A 13,202-nucleotide genomic window follows, 5' to 3' on the forward strand; every position below is an offset into this window, starting at 1 on the left:
ACAAGATTAATTGCCCTACTTGTGTTTCTATCAAAATATGAAGCACTTTACTCTCCCGTTTTCTAACATGGGTTCACATTGCAACGCGCCACGAGTGTTGTTTGGCACTTGGCTGAGGCTGCCATCCATCCAGGTTCCCCCTCCATCATCTTCTGCCAGCTGTTTCCTGAGGGCAGGTCGCTCATGCGGGTTTTTGGCCAAGATTTGTGGATATGCTGATGTCACACCACAGCTGGTGTTATGCAGATGTTGTGCTCTGGTCACATCCCTGGCCACATCTGGGTCTTTCAGCTGTGTAATACCCTGGTACTGAGTTCATCCCTAGGCAGCCAGCACTGTATATACATTCACAGAATAGGCTGTATTTTGGGAAGCCCCCAATGGACCAGCTCTATATACGCTGCCCAGCCAGTGCACAACACGCTCTTACACGACGGGATCAGCTCCATGTGCACGTGGTGATGGGCAGAACACAACTGTGTTTACTACACGTGCTCCACAGCTGAAGCATTTATGTTCAGGAAATCCCCCAACATATATATATAATATACAGTAACTGACCCCACACACCCTACATCTGGCAGATCACCGGATTCTACACAGGGTGACAGGGCACCCACGCGCCATCTCAGTGCAGGGTCTGTGGGACACCCGCAAGCTTACCTCGTGCTCACGCTTCAGCGCCAAAAGGTGTACAATATATTCCAAGCGAAATAGGATCTTTTAATATCACATATCCAAACAATAGTTCTCATTTCAAAATGCAAAAACAGGTCCTTTGGAGATCAGCTGCTCCCGGGCTGTGTGAGCAGGGTGGGCAGAGCTGACTGGCACAACTGTTGAGGTCAGACCTCGTTTCTTTGGTAAGACACATGCCGGGAACAAACGCGAAGGCAGAGTTGTACCAAAAGCGTCCATTTAGAAGACTAATTATTACTCCACGTCCCTTATTAGAGATTTGCATTTTAAAACAGTCATATACATTAAATAGCTCTCCGACGTCTAAATAGCGTATCTTCTGCTACCCCCACCATTTTAAGAACAAGCAAGACGTGGGAGAGAAGGGAAACATTAAAAACAGGCTGTCTGTCTCACACAGTTTATTTAACAATAGGTAATAAGAAATCAATTTTTAACAGTCTATACAGTGATCGAAAGTTCATATTTATAAGTAATCAACTTTAATTGCATGATTTACAACATTTGAGGGTTTTTTGCTTTCTATTTTCAAGTTTTACAGAAAGTGGAAGAGGGTGGGGAAGGGGCATGGGAGAGAGAAAGCAAGCATAAAGAAGAAACCCCAGGGACTTTTTCTCAGGTTAAAATCATCCCGCTGGAATTGTTTCTTACCCTCTTTTTATTTTTTTTTCCTTTGTTAGATGTAAAAATAACGAAAAAAATTCTTTCAAGAAAACAGAAACCACAATATATATACTACATCCATTTGGCAGCTGCCCCTGTGTATTTGCAAAAATGTTGTCTTCTCTCTACATGTACAAATTATTTTAATACTTGAAGTTTCTTTTAAGCTCAGACTCTTGTATAGAAAATCTTGGAGGACAAAAGTAGACTTGAGGAGGGGACTGAGTTATTTAATATTTTTACATTTTTTCAAAGAATGGACATATTTCCAACCAAAGAGGAAAAGATTGGTATTTATTTTTATATATATATATTTATATATGTAATGTATTTTTAAAGCAACATTAACCCCTTTTGTCCTCCAGTTTTACGAAAAGGTTCTCCTGTGTTGTGTTGGGTTTTGTTGGTTGTTTTTTTGCAGTGACATGGAGAAAAACCAGAATAGGGAAAATGTTTACCATCTGCCTCAGTAAATAATAACTATCAATATTACATATTTTCATTAATTTAAAAAAAAATAAAACCTATTGGAGGCATGAGGAGAGCATCCTTTGGTTAACAGCCAAAAGACCACCGTCTTCCCCCGACCTCCCCAACGCACACGAGGAAAAAACAAAACAAAACAAGAAAAAGGACTGGTTATGATTCCAGCCATAACAAAAATATATTCTTTGTACTCTACTGTCCCTCAGGTTTGTTGTCGGTTTGTTTTTAAAACCACAAACTACTGCTGCAGAGTTCAGATGTGTTCCAGGGAAAAATGTTGTTTTAGCTAAGAAAGATTCAAAAAAAATCGTCTTCAGTACAAAAAGTCTTGAGAAAATAAGTTTTTTTCTTTTCTTTTTTTTTTAAATTTTATTTTTTGCTCCCAAAATGCTACAATGTTTCTAGTGTATGTCTAGTGTACTCTGTGAAAGGTTTGAATTCAAGTCTGAGTTCTCAGAGCTGAGCCCCAGTTCCGTGGCGCTTGTACCATGGAGGCCGGCCATGCCAGGGTTGCTGGCCAGCTGGGAAAGCATTGCACTCTGCTCCGGGCTGGCAAAGTGCCCCTGATCCATGGGGTTCGCCTGGGCAGCTACCAGTCCTGGATGTGGGGAGCTGGTCTGCGGGGAGACGTGGTGCGGAGAAGGCTGAGGTTGCATCCGAGGGGACGGGCTGGAATGGGGGGGCTGGGACTGGGGCCGCGGTGAGGGGACGGGCTGCGGAGAACGCACTTGATTGGTGAGCGATGAAGGGAGCTGCTGGCCCTGGAGGTGTGGGGACTGGGCCTGATTGGGGAGCATGTGCTGTTGGGGGCTCATAGGATTGGGCTGAGCTGGGGACCCCATCTGCTGCTGAAGTAGCCTCTGCTGGAAAGCCTGCTGCAAACTGGCTCCTGTCTCTGCGCTCATGGCCTGTGGGAGCTGGCTTATCTGTCCCATGTTTCCTTGCTGCATCTGCTGCATGTGATGCTGCATTCGCTGCTGCTGTTGCTGCTGCTGCTGTTGGGGATACCCGACACCCTGGGGCTGCTGAAACTGGCTGTGGTTGGCCATCCCCGGTCCCAGTGCTGGTCCTGCTCCCTGCTGCTGCTGTTGCTGCTGGTGGCGCTGCTGCTCAATCATCTGGTGCCGTCTCATCAGGAGGTCTCGGAACTGGGGAGCCATCCCCGAGTGATTCATATTCATCTGCTGCGCCTGAGGATTCATCCCGGCCATGGCCTGCTGCGGCTGCTGCTGCGGCTGCTGCTGGGGCATGCTGGGCCTCTGCACCCCTGCTTGCATGGGGTTCATGTTCTGCATGGCTGGGTTGGGGTGCACCCCTCCTTGCTGCCCTTGCATGGCCTGCTGCGGCTGGAGGCCCGGCTGACCCTGGGGGATGCCGGGCTGACCCGCCATCCCCTGGGGGTTCTGGGACCCCGCGTACTTGGCAGCCCGCTGCTTGATGAAAGCGGCCAGCAACTGAGGGTTGGAGTGAAGGATGTTAAGCACCTGCTGCTGCTGCATGGGTGAGCTGGGAGACCTGAGAGTCCGCAGCAGGTTTTGTAAGGCCGCCTGGGGCAGAGGTGGTTGTTTGGGCTGCGCAGCGCCAGGTACCTGACCCATCCCTGGCTGAGGTGCCATATTCATCGGCTGACCCGGCTGGGCTACTGACATCATGGATGGCCTCTGCATTCCTGGCTGCAGCTGAGCTTGGGGGAGGCCCCCCTGCACCCACGGTGGCTGCTGCTGGATCCCTGCCGGCCCCATTCCTTGATCTATATGACCACCGGGACCTCTGCCCATCTGTGGAGGGTTCATTCCCATCGGCGGCATCTGGGGCATCTGGTGCTGAATGGGCCTTTGGAAGATCTGAACCTGTGCCATCTGACGCTGGGTCTCTGCTGCCCGCTGGATCTGCATGGCCATTTCCACTGCCGCTGGAGGAGGACCCTGAACTGGTGGCTGAGGTGGCTGGGGTGGAGTTGGAGGAGTCACCTGGCCACCTGCCTTGCCCTGGGACACAGCGCTGGGGGGCTGAGTCCTTGGCATGGTGTAGGGGGGCATACTGTTGGGAGGCGCAGGTTGAGGCTGTGAGGCAGGTTGGGGCGGAGGCTGGGGCTGGGGGGTTTGCGGTGTTGTAGGCTGCTGGCCTGTCGGAGTTGTTGGGGTGGCAGGCGTGGGCGAGGGTAATCCTTGCTGCTGGCCTACCACACCGGTCCGCTGCATACTTGCCATCCTCCTTCGGAGCATCTGTGCCTGTTGCAGGCGGTGCTGGAGCTGCTGTTGACGAAGCTTGTGTTTAATGTTGAGGCAGAAGGGCACGGGACACTTGTTCTCCTGGCAGTGCTTTGCATGGTAGCAGCAGAGAGCAATGAGTTGCTTGCAGATGGGGCACCCTCCATTGGTTTTGCGTTTGCAGCCTTTGGTGTGCTGGACAACCCGTTTCATCTTCTGACAGGATGCCAGTGAGCAGTTGGCGTTGCGACACTGGCAGGCATGGACCAGGGACTGGATGCAGCGCTGAATGCTCAGGCGCCGAGAATCACCAGGGCTCTGGGTGGTTGCAGTCTGCTGGTTGTTGCTCTCATCATCTAGACCAAGGCCTAGTTTTTCCATCTTGTGGTCATGGTTTTTAGTGTTATAGCAGGTGATGCACAGGTCATAATCCTGGAAAGACAATGAAGGAAAAGTTATCAGGGTTCCTGAAACCCCATATGATAAATAAATGATGGCATGTCACCTCAGCAAGTTATTCCCGGTCTGTTCCAGCAAATTTTTGCTCTAGGGAAAAATTCAATCTTTCATGCCATATTGAGGTACTAGAGAAGGAATAAATCTAAATTATAGCCAGGGAAAGTGTGTGGGCACAAGGGTGTCTGAAATCTACACAAATATATATAGCTTGAAAAACAAGTTAGCTCTGAGCTAACAAGTCACACATCATTCAGCTGGGACAGAAAAATCTCTTTCTTTCCTAACAGGAATGGAAAAGAAAAAGGCAAGGAACAAATAGCTGCCCATCTGCTTCTGCTTCAAAAAGAGGGCAAGAGTTGCAGGAGAGATACCAATAAAAAAAAAAAAAAAAAAAAAAAAGAATGAAAGCTGCATTTTCAGAAGAGTTAAAGCAGCAAAGTGTCCTGGGCAGAAGAACGGAACAGCATTTACATTCTGTGAAAGCAACAGCACAAGAGGTTGGACTCAATAATTGATCCAACCCCCAGGATTCATTAATCTATAGGAAATCTAGAATTTATTTTCTAGTATATATGAGGAAATGGGAGCATAGTATTTTAAGCAGAGCTTTTCAGAACTGAATCCAAGACAATCATTTACTTCCAGCAAGCTAAAAAATGAAGTTACAAGTCAAGTCAAGGTTAGTTCAGCTTCTGGAGGGCTCAGCATTGATGCAGACTGCTGGACTTGATCTTCAAACACACTGGGATTACAAACACTTCTGAAGACAAAAATGCTGTTTGCAGCATTCTACAGAGAGACAACAGGGTAGTGGAAAAGTCAACCAAGTACAGGAATCTGACTTCTAGCATAGCAAAACCTCTATGCCAGTAAACCAACTGAGAGCCCTATATACAGAAATACTGCAGTGCAACACTTCCGACCCTTGAATAAAAAAGGATGCATTGCTCTTCAGGAAAATTAGCTGATCCTACCATTACAGCTCAAGCAATCGCTACAGTTCCCAACTGCTCAGGTACCAGCACCTTAAATGAACTACAACAAACACAATTGTACTTCAGGTCTCCACAGCTTGAAAGTAGAAGACAAAAATCACACCAAGCAGCACATAAGTAGAATCACTTGCTAAAGAAATCATTTCCTCTCCTTTTTTTTCTGAACTGCCAGAGGATGAGCTGTACGGATCTTTTTCCATCAGTTAATAATGAGAAGTTAGTTCAGGTAAAGCACTCTGGACAAAGATATAGGGACACAACTAGAGACACAAGTACGACCAAGCATACCTCACAAACAGTGCAGTGCCATCTGGTCTCCACATGATGCTTGCACTCATTGCAGGTGTAAACAAAGCGGTCCTGGCTCTGGGTATGTAGTTCCACCAGCATGCACATGGTTGACCACTGAGCCCTTCGTAGCGAGGAGAACTCCAGGTGCTTGTCTCTAGCAAGGGTCAGGAAAGCATCACGCCCATCCATCAGGTCACAAGGAATGAGAGGGTCAGGCTCAACAATTGGGGGCAGGGAGTTGGCTGCAGGGCCAGCAATGAGACGGATGACAAAGAAGACCTGAAAAGTAAAAATATTTAATATGCCAGAACTTACCAGGATGTTTTGGTTGTCAAACTTCATCATACAGAATCTACAGTTCCAGGATCAACTGACACTTGAATAACATGCTGCCAGGGTGGTGTGCTTGTAAGGGCTGAGAAATTTCAAACCTCTGTGTACGCTGCACATTCACCTTCTTCAGAAGCATTACATAAGGAGCACTGGACTGAACAGTGAAACTTGTAACAATCTAGACTCCTGAACTTCTGTATGAGCACAGTTGTATTTATCCCCACTGCCTTCACAGCAAAGAGTGCCCAGACTTACTGGTACTTGTCTGGTATGCCACTCAATTCTCCAGCTAAACTTGTGTAACGTGCAGGGCACAACTCTGTTTGAAGTATCAATGCTTTGTACACCTCTCTACTTAAATGAAATACATATTTGTCATTCTATCAACTCTTACCTCCTTGTGCTTCTCCATAGTGGCATACAGCTTTTGGGAGAGGTCATTGGACACATTGGGCATGCCAGGCTTTTTCTTATTTCCACGACTCAAGCTGCTCTTGTTCTTACTTGTCTTCTTGTTGTTCTTCTTTTTGGCATTTTTGCTGTCTCCCTTGCTCACCTATTAATTTTAAAGGCATTTTATGTCAGGTATCTAAGTCACACCACATCAGCATTCTATTACTTTCATATGTTATAGAACTGCAGGACAAAACACACTTCGCAATAATTTACTCCGAAGACACTTACCAGGGTCCCCTTGAAGCATAAACTTAGTTCCATTAGAAACACTCCAGAAGACAGCAATATTAGCAATACATAGTTTTAAGAATATTAAAAGCATAAGTTCTCAGGAGGTGCAAGGGAAATGCTTATCAAAGCTTGTTTGTCTGCTATAGTTAAACACTGAAGAACCTCTTGGATAATCACAAAGGGGTTCTGCAGACGGCTTCTCAATGCCATTCAGAACTAAAAATAACTGAAAAGTACAACTGATACTGCACTAACAAGAGGTAAGAAACACTTAATCCATCTAGATTTAGTTTGTTACAGATGTGATAGATTTATTTTTATTTTTTTAATGGACTACATATGAAGCTGCTGTTCTGAGTCCAAAAGGCATTAGCAGTGCAATTGCTAGTATGCACTTTCCTCCTGTCATATATCCTGCAACAGTCAAACAAAATGGGGCAGCTTAATTTCAATCAAAATAAATTAGCAATGAACAGTTTATTTCTCTCTGTGCTTCTCAGAGGGACCCTCAAACCACTACAGAATATGATGGTCAAAGATCAAAGAAATTCTTATCCAAATAAGGATTTTTCCTAAGCTTAACTTTGTCAGGATGGAAATGTCCAGCAAACATGAATGACTATCACTTCATTTGATAGTAGTTTGTTATTGCCCCATTTTCCAGAAGTGAAACATGATGTCAGTAAAGAGTTAAAAGTATTTTTAATAATAAAGGTTAAATAGTAATATGTTGCAAGCTTCCCCCACTGCTGGATTCTGGGGCCACACTGCTGTGAAGGAACAACTAGGTGTTGACCGACCTCACACACAGAGCTACATGATTCCTCACAACTGGCTTCTGGTATATTAGAGAGACGAGAACTTGCAGCTATGCCAAGTGCAAACCAAACCTTTAAATAATACTGTAAGTAAGATGTTAGTTAATGCAAGTTTGATATCAAATTGCCCGATTCCCAGGTCACACTTGCACTTAGTTTATTCAAAATCTTTGAAAGGAGGTATTGCTAAGAACAGAACAGGAGAACCACAAATTCTAGTTTTAATGTTAAACCTAACTTTTTTGATCCAAAGATTAATTCTTAACCCCAACAAAAACCTAGTATCTGATAAAGTGATGAAGCAGCAGTGTTTCAACAGTGTTAACTAACAAGTACCACTGTGCGAGCAAAACTACTAACTTCATCGTGGATTCACCACCTCTTCCATAGAAGCTCGTAAGATCAAAGGATGGGCAGATGCATAAATTCCACATCTGTTCATTTTCAAATTTACCACTGAATTAAGAGGCATACCTTTTTTGTTCTTTGTGGAATGCGAAAGCACAGTAGCTGCACGGTCTCAAAAAAACTGCACAATACCAGCAAATTTCTCTAGTTTAAGTAGCCCCACAACAACTCAGTAGTATTTTGTGCTTCAGATCTTAAATATCTTGAAGCCTTCTACTAAAAAATGTATACTGAGTAAACTACTAAATCACAGCGCTCTGTTACTTCCTCAGAACGTTCTGCTAACGTATTACAACATCTAAGGTAGAAAGAAGAGACCCACTGTCTGAAAGTGAAAGCTTAAGGAAAAAGCTTATGAAAGTCAGGCTGGGGTTGCAGCATGAACACTCATAATAATTGGACTTCAGCAGCAAAATATTTAACGAGCAGCTGTTTCAATCTCACTGACTTTGGTAATTAGGTTTATAGCAATATGAACAACCCCAGCTCACACACATGCAGCATAGTTGTATTTTAACAGCTCTAATTCATAAAATATAAAATGCAAATGTATATTAGAATGAAGCTAGAAAAGTGAAAAAGCCAGTTAACCGAAGTGCCTAGGCTTCCCCTCATTTTTTTAAATTAGCCACAGATAATCACAAATTTTACATTAGATCATGAAACAACAGAAGCATTCTTACATCCGTGCTTTCATTACTAGTGTTTTCTTCTCTCTTTCGTTCTTCTTCCTCTTGCTCCAGTTCCTTAATGCTCTCCTCTAGAACATTTGGCCAGAAATCCCCTTCAAAGTAAGGTAGCTCTTTTGCACTTGTTAGACGATCTTCTGTTGCCTGCTTAAATATATCCTGAAAAAGAGCAACACACTTGGTTACCACTATTACAAGTCACATAAGTCAAGTCAACCTTTTCAGTGAGTGATAAAAAAAATGCACCAGCAGATCAAACAAAGGAGAGCTTAGTATTTCAATTAATTTTATAAGGGCATATTCTAAGCGCATATTTAACATATCAGCTACAGACAGTTCATCAAAATTTCAAATATTCCCACTCTGAAGAAATATATCATTACCATCTGCTAGACTTCAATATGTATACTTACCAAGTGGGATAATATCATCACTATATTGTCAACACCAGCTGAAGCCCTGATAATTCCTAAGATTCTACATACTTCTAACTGTGTCAGCAGCCTAATTTGACACCAGAAGATTTGGGATTCCATATATTTTCTTTGTATAATGAAATGCGACTTGCTCTCTTTTACAGTATTCCTCAAGAATTTAGTTTGTTCTAAGGAATCATTTCAAACCTCTTGGTAGAATGATTCAGAAGCTACATGCTTTGAAAAGGATACATTAACACTCTAAATTTTTATTATTAATTTAACTTAAAACTAACAGAGTAAACTCCAAGAATCGGGCACAATGCATAAGGCAAGGAAGAAACCAAGACAAGACCAGTCAACACACCTTACTCCAACACAAATATATGCTTAACCAACCTTGTAGTCGTGGACTATGCGCTCTGACACAGATTTGTCCAGCATCTTTTTGTACCACTCTTGCAGTCGTTTGGGTTTGGGTATCTTTTGGTCAGGAGGATGGCAATGGAAGATGTAGTCGTCTCCTTCACTAGGCGGGCATGCCCAGATATGACCAGTAGTATACCTAGCACCATTAGACAAAAAAAGTACATGTGGATTCTGATGATTCATACTCGAGCCTGCTCTTCTCTCTGCCACAAGATGGAGCCACCACAAAGTTGGCTGACGTTGCAGACGGACAATAATTATAACTCTCCAAGATTTGAATTCTAGTGTTCATTCCATCTTCATTCATGCAACAGTATTACCATCGTTCACTGTTTTTTTTTAATTTAGTACTATATGCAGAGTAGTTTATACAAACTGTGTATGTTTTCCAGTCTAGATAAAAATCAAAGCCTGATATAGACCTGCAAATGCCACCTCCCAATTAACTTAAGAGAAAGATGGAGAGTAGGTGTTTCAGTAGTAAAAGCCAGAATTGTTCTTCCTTGAGATAGTGCAGTCATTCATTATCTAGCAACACTTTAAAACCAGATTTACTTAAACACACAATTCATTATCCTACTGTAAATCCTCTGTTTTTTAACTCTGAGGATCAGTTTTAAAAGTTTTCACAATTATATCTGAGAATAAAGTCACTGTCAACCTATGCTACTGGGTGCACAATCTAAGCACTATGAAGACAGATGACATCCAAATAGTAGCAGCTGCAGAGAATATAATACCACAATATCACTTCTCCATCCTTAGTTCTCTATTAGTTTTTGAAAAGAACTCCAGTAGGAGGAATAATCGGATCTCAAGTTAGAGAAAAATAACCATCCTTGCCATGTTGAGAAACAGCTCTGCAGAACCCTCCCCAAACCCTGGGAACTGCAGCCAGTTGTCATTCCTTCTGCCTGAGAAGCGAGAGATGATACTGCGTGACCAATATTGTTTTCCCAAAATGAGAACCTGATGTCAGCCATTAACACAAAAAACAGCATTAAGTACAACTGAGGCTTGAGGCCTCTGCACCAATTCTACAGACTCACAGGCTAGAAAATACACAATAAAAAAAGCCGAGAGAAGTCAAACATATGCCTTTGAAGTACTACAGAATATATCATCTCACTGAGGTACTGAAGACAGTACCACCCACCTCCATTCTTGACTCCCCTTATTTTTCTCATGCACCTACTCTAAACATAGTGCTTAATTTCTGGACTAATAACTCTCTGCCAAGCTGCACCAGATACCTTTGACAACAGATGCTTACTGCCTTTTCTATTTAAGTAATCATGGTCGTTTACTTTCTACCTTTCTTCAGTTGTTCTGTATTCTCTTTTGTGCTGTCCCAAGTATAGTCTCCTTTTTCTAGTCTAATTTTCCAGTTTTTCACCATTTAAACTACTTTTTCTATTAGAAATTTCTTAGTGGCCCTACACAGCTGTTACAGTGTTAATCAGTACAGACAGAACACACCTTTCTCCTCATAAACATGGCTAAAAACTTACTTACCAGCCCAAAGGAATGACCTGATTAAAGCAGTGGCATTACACAAGGAAAGCACTATCAACAACGTCAGCAAAATTTTACCATGCAGCTAAAAAGCTTCACTTTTTCTACTTAGACTTACGGAAATTTTACATAAGTTTGGAAACCTAAACTATCCGAAGCATAAGTCTGGCCTGAAAAGCCTGCAATCTTTTTATCTTTTCTCCTTCTCAACTATGCACATTGTTGCAAATTTATTCTATTACCAGTTGATATTTCGGCACTATATTCTGCACAATAGGATGCAGTAATTTCATTTGCCACAAGTACTACCTAGCACAAATGCTGCACAGAAGAAAACATTTAAAAAGACTTACCCTAGCTTCTTGACATATTCTAGATATCCAATTAGTATTTCATGATAGACAGCAGTCCTCAAACATTTAGGGCGGAAGAAATGAACACTGTCAAGGTAAGATATATACACTCGCCTAAAAAAGAAAAAAATTGTGAGAAGCAGAGATTTCAAAGTAGTTCTACAAGTTTATTCATGTTATTTTATACATTTCAATAGCAGTCTTCAAAGCCTCTGACCCTAATTTACCTCTAGAAAGTAAACTTTTGATATCCCAGCCTTATCTCTAAAACTATCCAACCCCTTCCTGTGGAATATTGACAACTGATCCTTAGGGCATTGCCGTCTGCCAGCCAGCATCCCCAGTAAAAAGCCAGACCAACCCACACATGCCCTGCAGAAGCTGACAGCACTGAGTCCTCACATACGCAACACTGCCAACAGAACTTCAGAAGGTTCACCCAACCAAGACAGTATCAAAAGAAACTTTCATGCAGCTCCTCACCTTTGATTGGGAGGAGGACAGTCAGAGCCATACTCCTGTACATGCATCCCAAAGAAGCACAAGTCTACACCATCAATCTCCTCAAAGGCAAAAAGCGCTTTTGTTCGATAAGGGAAAGACTCAGCCATCTCGCCGCTGTCTACAAACCTGCAGATTACAGAGGGTAAAGGGGAATAACAAAGATATTCACATGCTAGAGAATATATGTCACCAAGTAAAGACAAAATTACACTTACAGCAGCCCTCATCATTGTTAAAGCCAAATGCTTACAGACAACTAAACATAAGTAATTCACTTTTTACCATGAAAAGGACAACACTCATCACAACAAGTTAAGATGCTTCTGTAACACCTGTTTGTCAAGAACATTGATGAGGTTTTGAGGCTTAAATTCAAGAAAGCAAAATTAGAAATGGAAAGAACATACCTTGCTTTCATTCCTGGCTTTACTTCAACAGTTTTGTCAGACGCATGTACCACCCTGACTGTAACCTCTCCTGCCTCCGGGTGATTCTGTCGTCTTAGGAAATCATTGACTCTGTTCTCCAAGAAGGTACCAAGTCTTGTAGCTGGTAACCCTGCAGAAGAAAAATACAGCTCACTCTCTATATATATCTACAAAACCAAATGGTTCAAATGTGATTTCTCTATTCAGATGTTAAATTAAAACTGACTCTTAATGCATGCAGAGTGTTATCATAAATTAAAGCTTTATCTTTAACACTTCTAGACAGGGTGAGCTGCTTTTCACCTGCAGGCACATTTATGGTTTATACATGATTTAAATGAAGAAAGAATCAGTATTTCAACCCAATTTCTGTCTTAAAAGTCAATCACAATTAAGTCTTCTCCTGAATAGAAGCTATTAAATTACTTAAACTGGATTACAAAACACTGCTCGCAGACGTATCTTCAGGAGCAGATGTTGCATTTGGAAGTATTTTCTGTCTATAAAGCCACACTAGCTCAGTTAGTCTCTCCACTTAAGCAAAAGAATACATTCAAAAAAATAGAACAACTGGATACAACTGTATCTGCAAATAATGTAGTTAGTTTAGAAATCTCTCATTTTCAAACAATCTTCATGCAAAAGAAGTACAAGCATAACATGAGTGGACAAACACCTAAAACTTAAAGGGATTTAAGCCTTCTGGTGCAACAGGGCCTGCCTCATTGCTGTCCATTACTTCTGGTAGAGTTACGTATCTGCCAATCAACTTTTCATTTTTCCAGTTTGATACCTTTCAGTAAAGCATCACTATTCTAA

The 13,202-nt window shown here is 42.5% G+C and overlaps 1 protein-coding gene across 1 annotated transcript in view; it reads right to left on the minus strand.

Moving 5' to 3' along the window:
* Positions 1–1,083: 1,083 nt before the first annotated feature.
* Positions 1,084–13,202, minus strand: part of EP300 (E1A binding protein p300) — a 62,850-nt gene continuing 50,731 nt past the window's right edge. Inside the window, exons 24-31 of the mRNA XM_065046350.1 lie at positions 12,363–12,513; positions 11,935–12,081; positions 11,452–11,565; positions 9,554–9,719; positions 8,733–8,897; positions 6,531–6,692; positions 5,801–6,082; positions 1,084–4,490 (exon numbers count right to left, since the gene is read on the minus strand). Coding sequence (XP_064902422.1) covers positions 2,250–4,490; positions 5,801–6,082; positions 6,531–6,692; positions 8,733–8,897; positions 9,554–9,719; positions 11,452–11,565; positions 11,935–12,081; positions 12,363–12,513 — 3,428 coding nt within the window. The 3' untranslated portion in view covers positions 1,084–2,249. The remainder of the gene's footprint in view (positions 4,491–5,800; positions 6,083–6,530; positions 6,693–8,732; positions 8,898–9,553; positions 9,720–11,451; positions 11,566–11,934; positions 12,082–12,362; positions 12,514–13,202) is intronic.

This window comes from Columba livia, chromosome 1 (genome assembly GCF_036013475.1).
Source record: "Columba livia isolate bColLiv1 breed racing homer chromosome 1, bColLiv1.pat.W.v2, whole genome shotgun sequence".
Lineage (NCBI taxonomy): Eukaryota > Metazoa > Chordata > Aves > Columbiformes > Columbidae > Columba > Columba livia.